Below are 19,374 nucleotides of genomic sequence, written 5' to 3'. Positions count from 1 at the left end.
AGAGCATCGCCTCTCGCAGCAACGCCCCTGCCTCCTGTCACCATTCTCCACCCCCAGTAAGCTACATTCTGATTATAAGACGTACTCTAGGAGGAAAAGGGAGTCTTATAATCCAAAAAATATGGTATATTGTTTGGTAGCACGCCAATATTTCCTAGTACAACCAAAAAAGAAAGATTTAACAAGAGATGAAGAGTTACATTACCGCAGAAAACAACAAACTGGTGAGTACTCTTACAAACGCTGGGTTCTGGGGAGTGTATGTAAAATCATTCAAATTTCATGCAGAAAAAAAAACACTATTTTTCAAACATATTGAAATCTGCATGTAAGGTTTTTTTGTTTTTACATCTGCGTGTTAGTTTTTACATCCGTATGGCAAGTCTGAACCAAAATACAGCTCAAATTAGTTCATGCTGAAATTTTTTAACATGCAGACCTTTGGTCAGTGTATAAAAATGTTCATATGAACTACCACATTGACTTGCATTGATAAATGTGTTGTCCGTATGCGACCGGTTTTTACACGGATGCTTAAAACAACATTCACCTGAATGAACTATAAATCACTACGGAGTTCTAGACACTTGATTAGAGCATTTGTAGCAAGACACAGAAAACTACTACAAAATAATTTTGTCCCTATAAACATTGTATACATGCATCCTTACCTCAACGCGTTTTTCCCAGTTTGTATGGCCACTTCAGGTGGTTTAACATATTACTAATGTAATAGGATATATTGAATACCAGAACCCCGACAGTGGTCTCCAGTAACATTAATCATTTGTAAAGTACAATGCATATTAATGTCTAGTGATGGGCAAACCCCCCGATGTTAGGGATCGGGAGCCTTGCCCAAAAGTTTTGTAAAGTCCGTGTTCGAGGTCCGAGATAATGCGAGTAACCTCCACTGACTACAGGACCTTCCATGGCGTCATAGCCATGTGACCAGTCTGCTGTGAATGTTGTTGTTACCTCGTGGGTTGCAGGACCTTCCATGACGTTCTTGCGGTGAAGTCAGCTATGCCCTCGGGTAACCCCAACTCTGACATCAGCGCTTTCACTGACTACAAGCGTTCACTTTACGGCAGTATTGCAGTGACGTCAGTCAAGGTTACCCGGGGGCACAGCTGACTAGCCTCAGCTGTGCACTCGGGTGAAGTCTCTGATAGCTCTCCGCTGAGTTTGTGTATGCAGACCTGTGTTTCTCTCCTCGCACAGATGTAGCAGAGCTGAAGCTGCTCATCCGCCTTTGGACCACGTCAGAAGGGGTTTTTGGGGTAATAAGGATGGAGTCCTAAATGTCTTCTGTTTTATTTCTAATAAAATATTTTTTTCTCGGTGTTCTTTTATTTTACTGTTAAAATAACAGACAATCACAGACACTGTCACAGAGTGGGCGTCTGTGATTGGATGCTGGAGTAACCTGAAACCAGCCCATATATTCTAGCATCTAGAATGTATGGGCAGATTCCATGTTACGCCAACAGCCAATCACAGACGCCCATTTTGCATGACAGCATCTGTGATTGGCTATTGGGTCCATCACACATATAGTAGTGAAAAAATAATTTAAAAAAATTACGTAGCGCTTCTCTGTACTTTTCTCAGCGCAGATAAAGCAGACGACTACGGACTGCCACCCCCATCTGCCTGGCAATCAAAATACAGGGAAGCCCATTAATTTTTTTGATCATTAAAAAAATAATTAAAAAAAAAATGCGTGGGCTCCTGCTGTATTTTGATCGCCAGTCAGGTAAAACTAGGCAGCTGGGGGCTTGGATTCTCAGTGTGGTAAGCCCCAAGCTTTCTGGATCCCCTACGCTAAAAACCACAGCCGCCCCTGGAAATGGCGCATTGTTTCTTAGCGCCACTTCCAGGCGCTTTACCCGGCTCGTCCAGCGGCCCTGATGGCGGTGGCACGCTAGGTAATAAAGGGGTTGATACCAGCTTTGTATTCTCAGCTGGTACTAAGCCTGAAATACATGGTGTCACTACAAATTAGACATGGCCACCATAAATTTCTAGTAAACAGTAAAAAAAAAAAAAAATTAGAAAAAAAAAACAAAAAAAATTTAGAGACTCCATCTTTATTATAAAAAAATCCTTAGTCCAACGAAGTCCACAGGTAGAGCAATGTCAGCTCTGCTTCATCCCTCTGTATAGCCAAGCGTCTACACAGAGCAAGAAGCAGGCTGACAGTGAGGGTATGATTCCACCTGCATATGACTCCTTCGAGTCTCACATCGGTATCACCCAGCATGGCATACATTCTTCTGACAGGAGCGCCTCAGCTGCATGGAAATACATGCAGTCTACCTTCTCCTGTAAGGAGAGTGTGCGCCGTGTCGAGTGATACCGATGTGAGACTCGCACAGTGACAGTCAAAGTTCAATCGGGTCCATTGCTCATAGACTGGGGTGAACCCTGAGGTCACTGCGAACACAGCGGAAAACAGCCGAAGACTGCCGAGTGACGAGCAGTGCAGTGAATACCATTGGAAGTTAATGATCGTACCCTGAAGCAAGCAGAAGCTGCTAGGAGACAGTGTACAGGATTAGTAAGTATAATCATTATTATATTTACTAATGTGCTTTTTTTTTTTACATCTCCTGGACCTGAACTGTAACACAAGTTTCCCAGGAAAACTTGTGTTTGGGTTTACAGTTTGGGTTCACCCATCGCTATTAAATCACCCAAGCCTCGGTGGATGACTGAGGCAGTAAAACATGAGCGGCGCTTAGAAAGCCGAATATCTATGTTTAAAGGGCCACAAACAGATGACACCACTGCAAATGAATGCCTGACTGATCCATGGTGCCTTTATTTGGACCGCCCTCTATCTAAGGGTATAACAAAAATTCGTATGCTTAATCTCAAAATAAGAATAATATGCTATTTGGCAGTGATAAATCTGAGTTGCTCAAATTTGCACACAGTCAGTATAAACATGATGCAAGTAAAACAAAACAAATAATCCTGGGAACCAAAGAGCACTGCACCGCAGCAACTGACCTCTGTAACAACTCCAGCTGCTATAGATGACCCACTGTACCGAAGCATGAACCTGCCAAGTTCTTTAAAGTCTTTGTATAATTCTAAAGCTACAGGTCTTTGTGTTTGGAGCTCAATTATGGCATTCATTCCTTTTACGAGACATCTGAAACACAATAAGATAGAACCACATGGAAAAGTGAGTTTATAAAAAAAAAAGAAAAAGAAGAAAAACAAACTTCATGCTAATATGTGTATCTCCTTATCTATATATCTCTACACACACATCATATATTAAATATATATATATATATATATATATATATATATATATATATATATATATATATATATATATATATACATACATATACATATATATATATATATATACATATATATATATATATATATATATATATATATATATATATATATATATATATATATATATATATACATACATATACATATATATATATATATATACATATATATATATATATATATATATATATATATATATATATATATATATATATATATATATATATACATATATATATATACATACACACACACACATACATACATACATACACACACAGTACAGACCAAAAGTTTGGACACACCTCATTCAAAGGGTTTTATTTATTTTCAGGACTCTCAAAATTGTAGATTCACATTGCATGCATCAAAACTATGAATTAAAACATGTGGAATGAAATACTTAAAAAAAAGAATTTTGTTTACTTACCGTAAATTCTTTTTCTTATAGTTCCGACATGGGAGACCCAGACCATGGGTGTATAGCTTCTGCCTCCGGAGGACACACAAAGTACTACACTAAAAGTGTAGCTCCTCCCTCCGAGCATATACACCCCCTGGATGACAAATCTAACCAGTTTAGTGCAAAAGCTGAAGGAGGACATCCACCCATAAGTAGAGAGAGTAAAACCCGGAATAACCGGAACCTCTGTCTACAACAACAGCCGGTGAAACACACGGAACAAAAACTGCCAACAGGCAACAGGGAGGGTGCTGGGTCTCCAATGTCGGAACTATAAGAAAAAGAATTTACGGTAAGTAAACAAAATTCTCTTTTTCTTCATCGTTCCTTATGGGAGACCCAGACCATGGGACGTCTCAAAGCAGTCCATGGGTGGGAAATAAACAGAACTGAGAAGTAGGCAAAACCTAACTTCACAAATGGGCGACAGCCGCCTGAAGGATGCGTCTGCCCAAGCTCGCATCTGCCGAAGCATGAGCATGCACTTGGTAGTGCTTCGAAAAGGTGTGCAGACTAGACCAAGTGGCAGCCTGACAAACCTGCTGAGCCGTAGCCTAGTGCCTGAAAGCCCAGGAGGCACCGACAGCTCTGGTCGAGTGCGCCTTAATCCCTGGCGGTGGGGGCACCTGAGAACATTGGTAGGCATCGGAGATGGCCAACCTAATCCAACGAGCTAGGGTCGGTTTAGAAGCCGAGAGACCCTTGCGCTGACCAGTGGTTAGCACAAAAAGAGAGGTGCACCGCCTAAGAGCGGCGGTGCGTGACACAGATTCGGAGCGCCCGCACCAAATCCAAAGTATGCAACGCTGTCTCAAAGCGATGCACCGGGGCCGGACAAAGGGAAGGCAATGAAATGTCCTGGTTAAGGTGGAAAGGAGACACCACCTTAGGGAGAAAGTCCGGAGTCGGACGAAGAACCACATTGTCTTGGTGAAAAACCAAAAAAGGTGACTCCGAAGAGAGCGCAGCCAAATCAGAGACTCTCCTGAGAGAAGTTATGGCCACCAGAAAGACCACTTTGTGAAAGTCGAAACAAAGGAACCTCCCTAAGAGGCTCAAAGGGGGGTTTCTGTAAGGCCGTGAGGACCAGATTAAGGTCCCAGGGATCCAAAGGCCGCCGGTAAGGAGGAATGATGTGAGATGCGCCCTGTAGGAAGGTGCGCACCTGGGCCAGTCGGGCGATACGCCGCTGGAACAATACCGACAGAGCCGAGACCTGTCCCTTGAGGGAATTGAGGGATAGTCCTAGCTGCAGACCGGACTGTAGAAAGGACAGGATGGTCGGCAAAGAGAACGGCCAAGGAGCATGGCCGGAAGAGCGACACCAGGACAGGAAAATCCTCCAAGTCCTGTGGTAAATCCTGGCCGAGGAAGACTTCCGAGCCTGAGTCATAGTGGAGATGACCTCGGAAGGAATGCCTGAAGCAGTCAGGATCCAGGACTCAAGAGCCACGCCGTCAATCTGAGAGCCGCAGAATTCTGGCGGAAAAATGGACCTTGAGAGAGAAGGTCTGGGCGGTCCGGGAGATGCCACGGCATCTCTACGGACAGACGGAGCTGGTCTGGGTACCAAGCTCGCCTGGGCCAGTCTGGACCAATGATTATAACCCGACGGCCCTCCATTCTGATCTTGCGCAGGAACTGGGACCAATCTTGAACCAGCGCGTCCGCTGCGAAGGCCTGAGGATCGTGGGAGCGAGCCACGTAAACCGGGACCTTGTTGTTGTGCCGGGATGCCATTAGATCCACTACCGGAGTGCCCCACTTGCGGCAGATTGACCGTAACACTGCCGGATGCAGGGCCCACTCGCCGCTGTCCACGGTTTGACGGCTGAGATAATCTGCCTCCCAGTTTTCTACGCCTGGGATGTGGACTGCGGATATGGTGGACTTGGAGTCCTCCGTCCACTGAAGGATGCGTTGAACCTCCAACATCGCCAGGCGGCTGCGAGTCCCGCCCTGGTGATTGATGTAGGCAACAGCTGTCGCGTTGTCCGACTGGACTCGAATGTGCTTGCCCGCCAACAGGTGGTGAAAGGCTACGAGAGCTAGAAGTACAGCCCTGATTTCCAGCACATTGATCGAGGGGGCTGATTCGGACGGGGTCCAAGTGCCCTGAGCTCGGTGGTGGAGAAATACTGCTCCCCAGCCGGAGAGACTGGCGTCCGTGGTGAGGATCACCCAGGACGGAGTCAGGAAGGAGCGTCCCTGAGACAGAGAGAGGGGCCGAAGCCACCACTGAAGAGAGCTCCTGGTCTGTGGCGACAGAGCCACTAGCCTGTGCAAGGAAGAGGTCCGCTTGTCCCAAAAGCGGAGAATGTCCAGCTGCAGAGGATGCAGATGGAACTGGGCAAAGGGAACCGCTTCCATTGACGCCACCATCTGACCCAGCACCTGCATGAGGTGCCTGATGGAATGACGGCGGGGCTTCAACAGAGAACGCACTGCCAGATGAAGGGACTGCTGTTTGACTAAGGGCAGCTTCACAAGTGCCGGCAGAGTCTCGAATTGCATCCCTAGGTACGCAAGTTCCTGGGTCGGGGTCAGAGTGGACTTGGGCAGATTGACAAGCCACCCGAATTGAACAAGCATGGCGAGAGTGAGCGAGACACTCCGCTGACAGTCTGCACTGGATGAGGCCTTGACTAGAAAGTCGTCCAGGTAGGGGATTACTGCCAACCCCTGGAGATGCAGAACCGCAACCACTGCTGCCATAACCTTGGTGAAAACACGAGGGGCCGTGGCTAATCCGAAGGGGAGAGCCACGAATTGGAAATGTTCCTCTCCGATTGCAAAGCGTAGCCAACGCTGGTGGCGGGAACCGGAACAATTACTCCGTTGGCCTGCAAGGATGCCACGGCCTGTGAAAAGGCGGCGGCTTTGGAGCAGGGGGGAGTGGACATAAAAAATCTGTTTGGCGGGCTGGAAGAAAATTCTATCCTGTAGCCGTGGGAGATGATATGCCGCACCCACTGATCGGAGACGTGTTGAAACCACACGTCGCCAAAGTGGGAGAGCCTGCCACCGACCAAGGACGTTGCTGGCGCAGCCAGATAGTCAAGAGGAGGCTGCCTTAGTGGCAGCGGCTCCTCCGTTCTTCTGAGGACGCGGCTTCGCGCGCCAGCTGGGTTTTCGATCCTTGGCTGAGTTAGTGGACGAAGCTGAGGGCTTAGAGGATGACCAGTTAGAGGAACGAAAGGAACGAAACCTCGACTGGTTCCTGCCCTGGACAGGTTTCCTGGCTTTAGTTTGTGGCAAGGAAGTACTCTTCCCGCCAGTAGCTTCCTTAATAATTTCATCCAGTTGTTCACCGAACAGCCGGGACCCAGCAAAGGGGAGCCCAGCAAGATACTTCTTGGAAGAAGCGTCTGCTTTCCACTCTCGAAGCCACAAGATCCTGCGGATCGCGAGGGAATTAGCGGAAGCCACCGCCGTGCAGTGAGAAGCCTCCAGAATGGCAGACATGGCATAGGATGAAAAAGCCGAAGCCTGGGAAGTTAAGGCAACCATCTCGGGTATAGAGTCCCTGGCGAGGGAATGTATCTCCGCCAGAGAGGCAGAGACTGCCTTAAGAGCCCACACTGCTGCAAAGGACGGGGAGAACGAGGCTCCTGCCGCCTCATATACAGATTTGGCCAGAAGGTCAACCTGGCGGTCAGTGGGATCCTTAAGAGAGGTGCCATTGGCCACAGATACGACTGTCCGGGCTGAGATTCTAGACACCGGAGGGTCTACCTTTGGTGAGTGAGCCCACTCCTTGACCACCTCTGGTGGAAAGGGAAAACGGTCATCAGAACTACGCTTTGGGAAGCGTTTGTCAGGACAGGCCCTGGGCTTGGTCACAGTGGCCTGAAAACTGGAGTGGTTAAAAAACATACTCCTTGCTCTCTTAGGTGAGGTAAACTGGTGTTTTTCTACCAGAGAGGCTTGTTCCTCTGACACTGGTGGATTGAGGTTCAGTACGGAGTTAATGGATGCAATCAAGTCACTAACATCCGCATCACCCTCAGATAAATCAATGGGGTACATAGAGGTAGCGTCTGAGCCCACAGTAAAAAGTATCCTCCTCGCCCTGCACTTCAGCTCGTGAATCAGAGCCGTGGGACGAGGAAGGAGAAGAGTCCCTGCGTCTCCGTTTAGCAGGACGGGGTCCTAAAACATGCTCTGTTAGCTCTGCAGAGCGAGTCGGAGCAGCAGAGGCGCCCTGAGAGGGGGGCTGATGCATGGTCAGCAGAGTCCGGGACAGCTGTCCCATGGAGTCGGCAAAAGACTGGGAAATAGCTCTGGAAAAAGATGCTACCGAAGTCGGGGGTTCAGCCACCGGGGCCGGAGCAGCCGGAGGGACCCCTGAGGAGGCTCCAGGCTGAGGCACTACTATGTTCGAGCAGGCATCACAATGTGGATATGTGCTCGGTTCAGGCAAAATGAGCTGACATGCAGTGCATATAGAATAAAGCCTGGCAGCCTTGCTCCTAGTGAGAGACATGCTGCTGAGGTGGAGGCTCTGCAGTAAAGAATACACTCCTGTAGAATGACCCCCTGAGAGTGTATAATAAAGCCCACAACCAGAGGTTGTGGCTTACCAGACCGGTTTTTGTGCGCCCTCCGGATTCCACAGCTCGGACCCCCAGTAGATGCAGAAGTTGCAGCAGCCAGCGCCGATCAGTGAGTGAACGCTGATAAAATGGCGCCGGAGTGAGGAGGGGGGGCGGGGTTTAGCCCAAGAGCGGGAACCGGAGGGCCAAGGAGAGATACAGGGGAGGGAAACATCTCCTCAGAGAGGAGTGTCCTCCCCTCTGCTGAACGGCCGGTGGGCAGCGCCGCACTGTTCCCCTGCAAGACTGACATGCAGGGGAACTGAAAACGAAACTAGGCCGCAACTGAAGCCGGGGCCTAGATTTTTACATGCGGCCGACGAGCAGGCACCCTCGGCGCGGTTCTCAGGAAAAACCCAGAGAACCGGCCGGAAATCACAGCAAAGTCAAAAGACACACTCTCCCCTCAATAAATGGACCCGGGACCCCTGGAAAACGTCTCAATACTTAGCTTTTGAGACGCAGGGCCAGGTCCCTGGGGGGGTAAACGCTCCGTCCGGCAGGATCCTGACAGGGCTGCGGATGGAGACCGGTCTCCTGCAAAGCAGAGAGAACCGTGATGGCTCCCACTTCAAGCCAGAGCCTCAGGGGATGGTGAAGGAGCGCGGCATGTGAAGGCTCCAGCCTTGTAAAGTCAACCTTAACAGCACCGCCGACACAGTGGGGTGAGAAGGGACATGCCGGGAGTCCAGACTGGACCCGCTTTTCTTCCAAATCTTTGAAATCAAAAATCTTAAAAATCAAAAATCAGAGAATGCATGTGTGTGTGTGACCTCCTGAACACAAAGCATTGAACTGGTTAGATTTGTCATCCAGGGGGTGTATATGCTCGGAGGGAGGAGCTACACTTTTAGTGTAGTACTTTGTGTGTCCTCCGGAGGCAGAAGCTATACAACCATGGTCTGGGTCTCCCATAAGGAACGATGAAGAAAAAAGTGTGAAACAACTGAAAATATGTCTTCTATTCTAGGTTCTTCAAAGTAGCCACTTTTTGCTTTCATTACTACTTTGCACACTCTTGGCATTCTCTCGATGAGCTTCAAGAGGTAGTCACCGGAAATGGTCTTCCAACAGTCTTGAAGGAGTTCCCAGAGATGCTTAGCACTTGTTGGCCCTTTTGCCTTCACTCTGCGGTCCAGCTCACCCCAAACCATCTCGATTGGGGGTTCAGGGCTGGTGACTGTGGAGACCAGGTCATCTGGCGTAGCACCCCATCACTCTTTCGTCAAATAGCCCTTACACAGCCTGGAGGTGTGTTTGGTGTCATTGTCCTGTTGAAAAATAAATTATGGTCCAACTAAATGCAAACCGGATGGAATAGCACGCCGCTGCAAGATGCTGTGCTAGGCATGCTGGTTCTTTATACCTTCAATTTTGAATAAATCCTCAACAGTGTAAGCAGCAAAGCACCCCCACACCATCACACCTCCTGCTTCATGCTTCACGGTGGGAACCAGCCATGTAGAGCCCATCCGTTCACCTTTTCTACAAAGACACAGTGGTTGGATCCAAAGATCTCAAATTTGGACTCACCAGACCAAAGCACAGATTTCCACTGGTCTAATGTCCATTTCTTGTGTTTTTTAGCCCAAACAAGTCTCTTCTGCTTGTTGCATGTCCTTAGCAGTGGTTTCCTAGCAGCTATTTTACCATGAAGGCCTGCTGCACAAAGTCTCCTCTTAACAGTTGTTCTAGAGATGAGAAAGTGTGTCCAAACTTTTGGTCTGTACTGTACATACATACATACAGTATACATAAACACATACATACCTACAAAAAGACACATATATAATATACCACACAAACCTTTCACAATGCAGAGTGAATGAACAATAGGGAAAAAAAATCAATTCATTATTAGGTGTGACCATCCTTTGCCTTCAAAACAGTCTAGGTACACTTGCAAAAAGTCACGGCTTTTGTATGATTATAGCCAGGTGTATGAGTAACCAATACCATTTTCATATGTACCGTATTTTTCGGACTATAAGACGCACCGGACCATAATACGCACCCTGGTTTTAGAGGAGGAAAATAAAAAAAAATACAATTTTTAAGCAAAACATGTGGTGATGACACACTGTTATGGGGCAAGGATCTGCTTCTGACACTGGGGGTAATTAAAAAAAAAAAAAAAATGCGTGCGGTTCCCCCAATTTTAATAACCAGCCAAGATAAAGTCTCACAGCTGGGGGCTGGTATTCTCAGGCTGGGGAGACTCACATTGGGAGCCCCCCAGGCCCAAAATATCAGCTAGCAGCCGCCCAGAATTGCTGCATCCATTAGATGCGACAGTCCTGGAACTTTTCTCAGCTCATCCCAGTTGCCCTGATGAGGTGGCAATGAGGGTAATAAGGAGTTAATGGCAGCAGCCCATAGCTGCCACTAAGTCTTAGCTTAGTGATGGCAGGCGTCTATGAGACACCCCCTCATCACTAAGCTGTAAGTGAAAGTAAATAAACACAACACATAAAAATCCTTTATTTGAAATAAAAGAAAAAAACACCCTCTTTCACAACTTTATTAACCCCTAAAACACCCAGGTCCGACGTAATCCACATTAAGTCCCACGACGCATCCAGCTCTGCTACATCTGACAATCACGGAGAGCAGCCATAGAACAAGACCCCTCTCTGTGAGGGTCAGGCCGCAAGTGAAGTGAGCCGCCGGGATCAGCGGTGACTCCAGCTGTCACCGCACATCACCTGACTGAAGTCACCGCGGATCTCGCAGTCACTTCAGCCGCAGCCGGATTTGCGGTAACAGCTGGAAGACTCCCGCTGTATACTCACCTCTCCTCACTCCATGCAGCATCGCTCGCTTCCTGTCTGTGTGTCAGCTGACCTGTGTGGAGCCGTGTGTACAGCGATGATGTCATCGCTGTGCTCACCGCTCTCCACACACATCAGCGAGAAGGCAGACAGGAGGACACCGTGATGCTGCAGGGGAACAGTGAGTATACCCTACTTATTCACTGCCCCCCACGCTGATTATGGTGCACGGGGGGCAGTGAATACGCACATGATCACTCCAGGCTGTAGATGCCTGGGGTGATAACGCGGGCCGGCTCTTAGTATGCGTGCATCCCCCGCCCACCTGTCAGCGCTGGCTTCAGGGCTGAGAAATGATGGGCGGGAGGATGGGCGTGCATATCAAATGAGCAGGCCCACGTGGTCAGGGTAGCGCTGCTACAGCCTGCTCCTGCCCCTGATGACTCGCTCCACCACCACAGCACCCGCTCCACCACCACCGCACCGCAGCTATTGTACGATAAGACGCACCCCCCACTTTCCCCCAAAATTTGGGGGGGAAAAAAGTGCATCTTCTAGTCCGAAAAATATGGTAGGTTGAAACAAAGTGATTAACTGAAACAGAAACAGCTGTGTAGGTGGCTTAAAGTTTGGGTGAGGAACAGCCAAACTCTGCTACAATGGTGAGGTTGTGGAAGACAATTTCATGTTACAGGTCTTACACCATGAACATTCTAAGCACAACAACAAGAAAGTAGAAATACGGTATCAGCAAGGTCTCTCCTAGAGACAGATTTCAAAGCAAATTATGGTTTCAAGAGAAGCTCTTGATGCTCTTTAGAAGAAGCACCAAGAAATGAGCAACCTTGAGCTTTGTAGACATACTGCACATCCAAAGAATCTTTGTACAGTACATGAAAGACACAACATGCTTATTTCACTTCAAAATCAGAGACTATGTCCTGGAGTGTTATCTGCTCAAAACTGGCAGCAATTTAAAGCAAACTCGCTATACCAATCTACGTTTCAGAGCAAGCTGTCTTGCTCTGTCCAGAGTGGTCCCCATAAAGGAATTTCGGCCATAAACATACTTTGTTTCATATCAAAGTCAATCAACTCAAGTATGTATGAATATATGGCAGTTAGGATGCAGAAAATTGGCAGCAAGTGACCTGGGCTCTTTTTTTCAGAGTGAAAATTTTAAATATTTGGCTGTAATAGTATGTTATAGTATGTATGTAATAGGCTGTTTGTCCACTCAGGGCTGAAGAGCGTTAAAATACCAAGTGTCTGGCGGCAACATCGAAGTGTCGTGGTGGTTCCTAGAAGTGATGACATGGCCCTCACACAGCCCTGATCATGGAGTGTGTCTAGGATCACATGAAGAGATGGGAGAATTTGCGTTAACCTACATACACAGAAGATCTGCAGCTAGTCCTTCAAGATGTTTGGAACAAATTCGCTGCAGAGTTCCTTCAAAAACTATATGTACCTTGAAGATCTGATGCGGTTTTGAAGGCAAAGGAAAAATAAACTTTTAAGCTTTCTTTTGAATATTCTATTGAAAGCATTCATATTTTGCAACATATTTATCTATCGATCTAATATATATATATATATATATATATATATATATATATATATATATATATATATATATATATATATATATATATATATATATATATATATATATATTTCCAACAATGTAGACCAGCTCACTCCTGTGAACCACCTGGATCCTCAGCTCACCTGGTTAACTCCGTTGTGCCCGGATCAGGAAGCAGGAGTCCATCCATACAAATGTGAACAACAACAAGGCAGAATCCAGCAATAACGTGAGCAATCCAGGATGCTGTTAAAAATTTTTTTCCTTCTTTTTATTCATAAATTCATTAAAATATAATGGTCCAAGCAATTCAGAACAGCATTATCGCAGAAAAATAGCGCAGATAGGACTACGCGTTTCAGCGGTAAAATCCGCCTTCTTCACGGTCCAGAATCTCAGATTCAGATTGCTTGGACCATTATATTTTAATTAATTTATGAATAAAAAGAAGGAAATAATTTTTTAACAGCATCCTGGATTGCTCACGTTATTGCTGGATTCTGCCTTGTTGTTGTTCATATATATATATATATATAGTTACATACATATATTCATACAAATATACACACACATTTCTGTGTTCATCACATGACCAAAGAATCAAATTCCCTCTTTCTTCTATATAGTACAGTAGGATATCTCAGGCCATATGCTACATCTCACTTTGGCTTTTTCTTAACCACTTCTCCTGTGCTCTTGTGTAGTACACTAATCAGCCTTCTGATGGTGGCAGGTTCACTCACTGTCTGGTAATGGATAATAACCTACATGGGGAAAGAAAAATGCATTATTTAACAATCAATGCTTGATAGGACAAGGGACCTGTCTGTAATAAAGCAATGACAACTAGCTAGGTAACAAAGCACTATAAGTATCATTGTGTAACCTTAGTACAGGACTAAGCATAGTAGCACTAATACTTACTGGGAATCCTTGTGTTATAGGAACATCAAAATTAAAGATGAGAACTCTGGCTCGGAAACGTGTGCTTGCTCTAATAGGTTCACTAGGACTGCAAAACACACAGCCCACACTGCAAAAGAGAATATTCACTGTCAGGTTGTAATCACAAACACCATGATAATGACTTCAGAAGTGCGGCAAGGCTAGGAAAGCACTGACCATCACACAACTATAGTCAGACATACATATACAGTAGTTAGGTTTAGAAATATTTAGAAAGTGACACAAGTTTCATTATTTTAGCTGTTTACAGTTATATAATCAATATGGGCTTAAAGGGAACCAATCATCAGGATTATTGTATATACCCTAAAGCCAGTGCTATGCTGGCACTATCAGGCTGAGTCTATACATACCTGTAGTGGTCAGCTCGGATGTTTAGGTTTTAAAATCCAAGAAAGTAAAGTTTATAAAATCATCAGCTTCTTGAATGACAACAGCTGATGATCAGATAATATCTAGGGGGGAGGGGGGGTATTCATACAGTGCCTTGAGAAAGTATCCGGCCCCTTGAATTTTTCAACCTTTTCCCACATTTCAGGCTTCAAACATAAAGCTAAAAATTTTAATGTCATGGTCAAGACTCAACAACAAGTGGGACACAATTGTGAAGGTGAACGATATTTATTGCTTATTTTAAACCTTTTTAAAAAATAAACAACTGAAAAATGGGGCGTGCAATATTATTTGTCCCCTTTAAGTTAATACTTTGTAGTGCCTCCTTTTGCTGCGATTCGCTTGGGGTATGTCCCTATCAGTTTTGCACATTGTGAGACTGAAATTCTTGTCCATTCTTTCTTTGCAAATAGCTCGAGCTGAATGAGGTTGGATGGAGAGCGTTTGTGAACAACAGTATTCAGCTCTTTCCACAGATTCTCAATTGGATTCAGGTCTGGACTTTGACTTGGCCATTCTAACACCTGGATACGTTTATTTGTGAACCATTCCATTGTAGATTTTTCTTTAGGTTTGGGATCATTGTCTTGTTGGAAGACAAATCTTCGTCCCAGACTCAGGTCTTTTGCAGACTCCAACAGGTTTTCTTCAAGAATGGGTCTGTATTTGGCCCCATCCATCTTGCCATCAATTTTAACCATCTTCTCTGACCCTGCTGAAGAAAAGCAGGCCCAAACCATGATGCTGCCACCACATATCGTTTGGCATTGTGCCCATATAGTTCGATTTTGGTTTCATCTGACCAGACCACCTTCTTCCACATGTTTGGTGTCTCCCCCATGTGGCTTGTGGAAAACTTTAAACAACAGTTTTTATGGATATCTTTGAGAAATGGCTTTCTTCTTGCCACTCTTCCATAAAGGCCAGATTTGTGCAGTGTACGACTGATTGTTGTCCTATGGACAGACTCTCCCACCTCAGCTGTAGATCTCTGCAGTTCATCCAGAGTGATCATGGGCCTCTTGGCTGCTTCTCTGATCAGTCTTCTCCTTGTTTGAGATTAAATTTTTGAGGGACGGCTGGGTCTTGGTAGATTTGCAGTGGTATGATACTCTTTCCATTTCAATATGATCGCTTGCACAGTGCTCCTTGGGATGTTTAAAGTTATGGAAATCTTTTTGTAACCAAATCCGGCTTTAAACTTCTACACAACAGTATCACGGACCTGCCTGTTGTGTTCCTCGGTCTTCATGATGCTATCTGCGCTTTAAACAGAACACTGAGACTATCACAGAGCAGGTGCATTTATACGGAGACTTGATTACACATAGGTGGCTTATATTTATCATCATCAGTCATTTAGGACAACATTGGATTATTCAGAGATCCTCGAACTTCTGGAGTGAGTTTGCTGCACTGAAAGTAAAGGGGATGAATCATATTGCACACCCCAATTTTCAGTTATTTATTTTTTTAAAAAGTTTAAAGTATGCAATACATTTCGTTCAGCTTCACAATTGTGTCCCACTTGGTGATTCTTCACCATAACATTACAAATTTTATCTTTATGTTTGAAGCCTGAAATGTGTGAAAAGGTTGAAAAATTCAAGGGACCCGAATACTTTTGCAAGGCACTGTACTTATCCACTCCCCCTGTTAGAATTAGCATAAGTATCATACAATTGATTTAACTTTTCACTAGCAGGACCTGTGTGAGTTCATACACATGTGACCAAAAGGGGAGAGGCCTCAGCAAACAGAAAAATGTTGCTACCTGGTATCAGCTTTGTTGGCTGAGGCCCCGAACTTCTGGTCACATGGGTATGACCTCACACAGGTCCTGCTAGTAAAAAGTTAAAATCGATTGTATAATACTTATGCTAATTCTAACAGGGGGAGGGGATAACTATGAATACCCTACCCCCAGATATCTGATCCTTAGCTGCTGTCACTCAAGAAGCTGGTGATTTTATAAACTTAACTTTCTTGGATTTCAAAACCTAAACATCCGAGGTGTCCACAACAAGTATGTAGAGAATCAGTCTAATAGTGCCAGTACAGCACCGGCTTTAGGTTATATACAAAAATCCTGGTGACTGGTTCTCTTTAAAGGGCAGACTCTCAGCTTTAAAGGGAACCTGTCACCAGATTTGGCGACTATAAGCTACGGCCACCATACAGCATTCTAACAATAAGAGCCCAGGGCACTGTGTAGACCATAAAAATCACTTTATAATACTCACCTGAGGGTCGTTGCGGTGCAGACTAGTCGGATGCGTGTCTCCGTTCTTCAGTACCGAAGCCTCCTCTTTTGGGCAGCTTTGTCCTCCTCCTTCTTAAGCCTAGGTGCATGATGCGTCCTACATCATGCACACGAGCCGGCATTGAGGTCCCGCGCAAGCTCACTACAATACTTTGATCTGCCCTGCTCAGGGCAGATCAAAGTGCGCCTGCGCAGGACCCCAGTGTTGGCTTGTGTAAATGACATAGGACATGTCATGCACCCAGGCTTTAGAAGAAGGAGGAGAAAGATGTCCGAAAGAGGTGGTGCTGGTACTGGAGAACAGAGACACCCATCCGACCAGTCTGCACAGTGTATATTTTTAATCCTTTAATTTTCACTGGGGCGAAAGGGGGTGATTTGAACTTTTAGTTTTTTTTCTATTCTTTTAAAACTTTTTTCTTTTTTTTATTTTACTAGTTCCCCTAGGGGACTATAACTATCAGCAGTCTCATCGCTCTTCCATATCTGCTGATCACAGCTACACAGCTGTGAACACCAGATATGCTCATCTCCTATCTCACACAGTCCTCGGCTGTGTGAGACAGGAAGTGAGTTATGTGAGCTACAGGAGTCAACACATGACCCTGTGCTACCATGACAACCATCGGATCCACGTGATCACGTCACGTGACTTCCGGTGTTGGGCGTTGAGTAAATGGAACACCACTACCGCTATTATAATGCCGCCATGACAGTTTCACAGTGGCATTTAAGGGGTTAACAGGTATGGGCGGATCGCGGATCTGCTCGTACCTGGTAGGCAAACATGTCAGCAGTATAAATCAGCTAACGTGCGCAGATCCCCCCGACTGCCCGCGGCAGTCGGGGGGATTAACACTATGACCACTAGGACGTAAATTTTACAGGTATTAATTAACTGTTACATGCCTGTTGGCAAAAGAGTCAAGTCCTGAAAATGAATGTACAGTTCAAAAGAGCATGCGTTTTTAATTAAAGAACTACAAATTATGCCTAGATTGCATTGTCGGTTCCCCAATTACTTATCCATACGACACATACAAAAACGAAGCAATTACAAGATAGTGACTCCTTATTAGTGGCAAACCATATATTAAACCCATGTCTCAGATTTGGTTGATCTTTGACAATCTGATGGTTTTTCTAATCATGAAACCTGCTTGCCACTTCAAAGGGTTCCATTAATAACTGTAGTTAGGAGCCTGGCATATGGTACACACTTCCTGAAATGCCTGCATCATGCTGGGTTCACTCAGGTCAGTATGTTCTTCAATTATTTCATTTTTTGGTACCAAGATTGCAACTAATATATTCCTTTATTGTCTATGTAGAAGGATAATGAATAAGTGGAACGTCTTTTTCGTGCTTCTATGTCCCCGACCCTTATCTGTTGTTTGATTTCTGCATCGAGAAGGTCAGTGCACCTGGGCTTTTAATACTGATCTCTTCTTTATACCTGTAATGGGCTGCAATTAGACAGAAAATTCTATGCAATTGTGGAGGTAAACTATAACTTGCAAAATCCACCTTTATTAGCACTTATTGTAAACTCAAAAAAGTGGTTTTTTTTAATTGTGAAGTTTTTTTAATTTAAAAATTCAGGATATTGCATTAGAGAGCGTCTAATACTTAACGGATTGCATGTATAGCCATGGACACAATCTTAACACTTCAGGACTGCTGCCAGGAACATTAAGGAACCCTAATAGTATTCCAACCATAGGCCAAGTGCACAAGATGCCGGCGGAACTGCCAATTTTTCCCTTGGCGAAAATGCGTCTTTTCCGGCATCTTTTAAATTGTTTTTGCTTTATACTTCTTTCAAGTACATAATGTCATTACAGTTTTTTCTTGATGAAGGAGTTTGTTCAACTCTGATTAATAAAACTGCTCTGTTGATCAACACCATCACCTCCATTGGATATCTTCTTGACCAACAGCGCAGCAGATTTACCCATGTATACTTTCCCATTATTATAAGTATATAAAGTGGGAAGCTTTCAAACAAAGTCGAAAAAGTATGAACATGTTCGTTCCTTTAACAGCTTTAAGGTGCGTGCCCACAATTAGTATTTCCAGCGGTTTGGCTGCAGCATACGTCAGGTGGGTCCAAACCGCTGCGGTGTACAGTACAAGCATAGTGGACGGGATTTCTATAAATCCCGTGCCCACTGTGCTTGTTTTTTAAACAGCACACACTGACCTGCAGTGCTTCTATCCAGACCGCAGCATGTCAATTGTTTGCTGCGGAATTGCCTGCGTCCTCTGTAGGGAGAACACAGCGAGGAGACTGCAGCGCACTGAACCCTGATCGTGGGTACTGACAGCTGCGGTCTCCTGCGGAGGAGACGCGCGGTCACCACGGTCAGGACTCGCTGTGTTCTGAACGTGGGCACATACCCTTAAGGTTTCCAAACCCTGAAGTAGTTAAAAAGGATGGAACATGTGCATAGCAATGTTGTATTCACATTGCTAAGCATTATATTATTTTTGCGGCGTTTTTACTGTTGGAATGACCCTAAAAAAGATGTTGTCTGCACATACCTATAGGTAAATACAAATTCTGTTTTTTTGGGTGCTTTTGGAGTGGAAACTCAGTCTTTTAGATGCTTTGGCTTCGAGGAGGCTTCGCAGAGTTTCCACTCTAAAGTCTTATAAGAAAAACTTTGTGTGCACAAAACCTTGAACATTTATTGCCCATCTAAAGGATGTGCCATAAATGTCTGGTAAGTATGGGACCTATTGGTGAGTTTCTTCCTACAATCTGCACCTAGTCAGTGAAAAGTTGCAAAAAAACCCCCCAAAAAACAAAAGAGAAACCTGGCAGAAAATTTTGGAGATCTATACCCAATAATGGAAGGTTACTTTTCTGATTGAATTGGAAGAAGAAACACTGAATGAAATACTGTATATATGACATCAATATTTATCATGCAGATGAAACACCTCTTGACCGCAGGACAATTCCAAAATCAGAGTCCAATTCACTGGCAACCGCAATGCAAACGAAG

The 19,374-nt window shown here is 45.1% G+C and overlaps 1 protein-coding gene across 1 annotated transcript in view; it reads right to left on the bottom strand.

Annotated features, from left to right (window-relative positions):
- Window positions 1–19,374, bottom strand: part of HBS1L (HBS1 like translational GTPase) — a 188,769-nt gene that overhangs the window by 1,672 nt on the left and 167,723 nt on the right. The window contains exons 15-17 of the mRNA XM_075339858.1: window positions 13,666–13,774; window positions 13,405–13,505; window positions 3,019–3,163 (exon numbers count right to left, since the gene is read on the bottom strand). Of these exons, the coding sequence (XP_075195973.1) occupies window positions 3,019–3,163; window positions 13,405–13,505; window positions 13,666–13,774 (355 nt within the window). The remainder of the gene's footprint in view (window positions 1–3,018; window positions 3,164–13,404; window positions 13,506–13,665; window positions 13,775–19,374) is intronic.

The sequence above is a fragment of the Anomaloglossus baeobatrachus genome, chromosome 3, assembly GCF_048569485.1.
Source record: "Anomaloglossus baeobatrachus isolate aAnoBae1 chromosome 3, aAnoBae1.hap1, whole genome shotgun sequence".
NCBI classification, from domain to species: Eukaryota; Metazoa; Chordata; class Amphibia; order Anura; family Aromobatidae; genus Anomaloglossus; species Anomaloglossus baeobatrachus.
The sequence above is the reverse complement of the archived record's forward strand: the minus strand, read 5'-3'. Positions and strand labels throughout refer to the sequence as shown.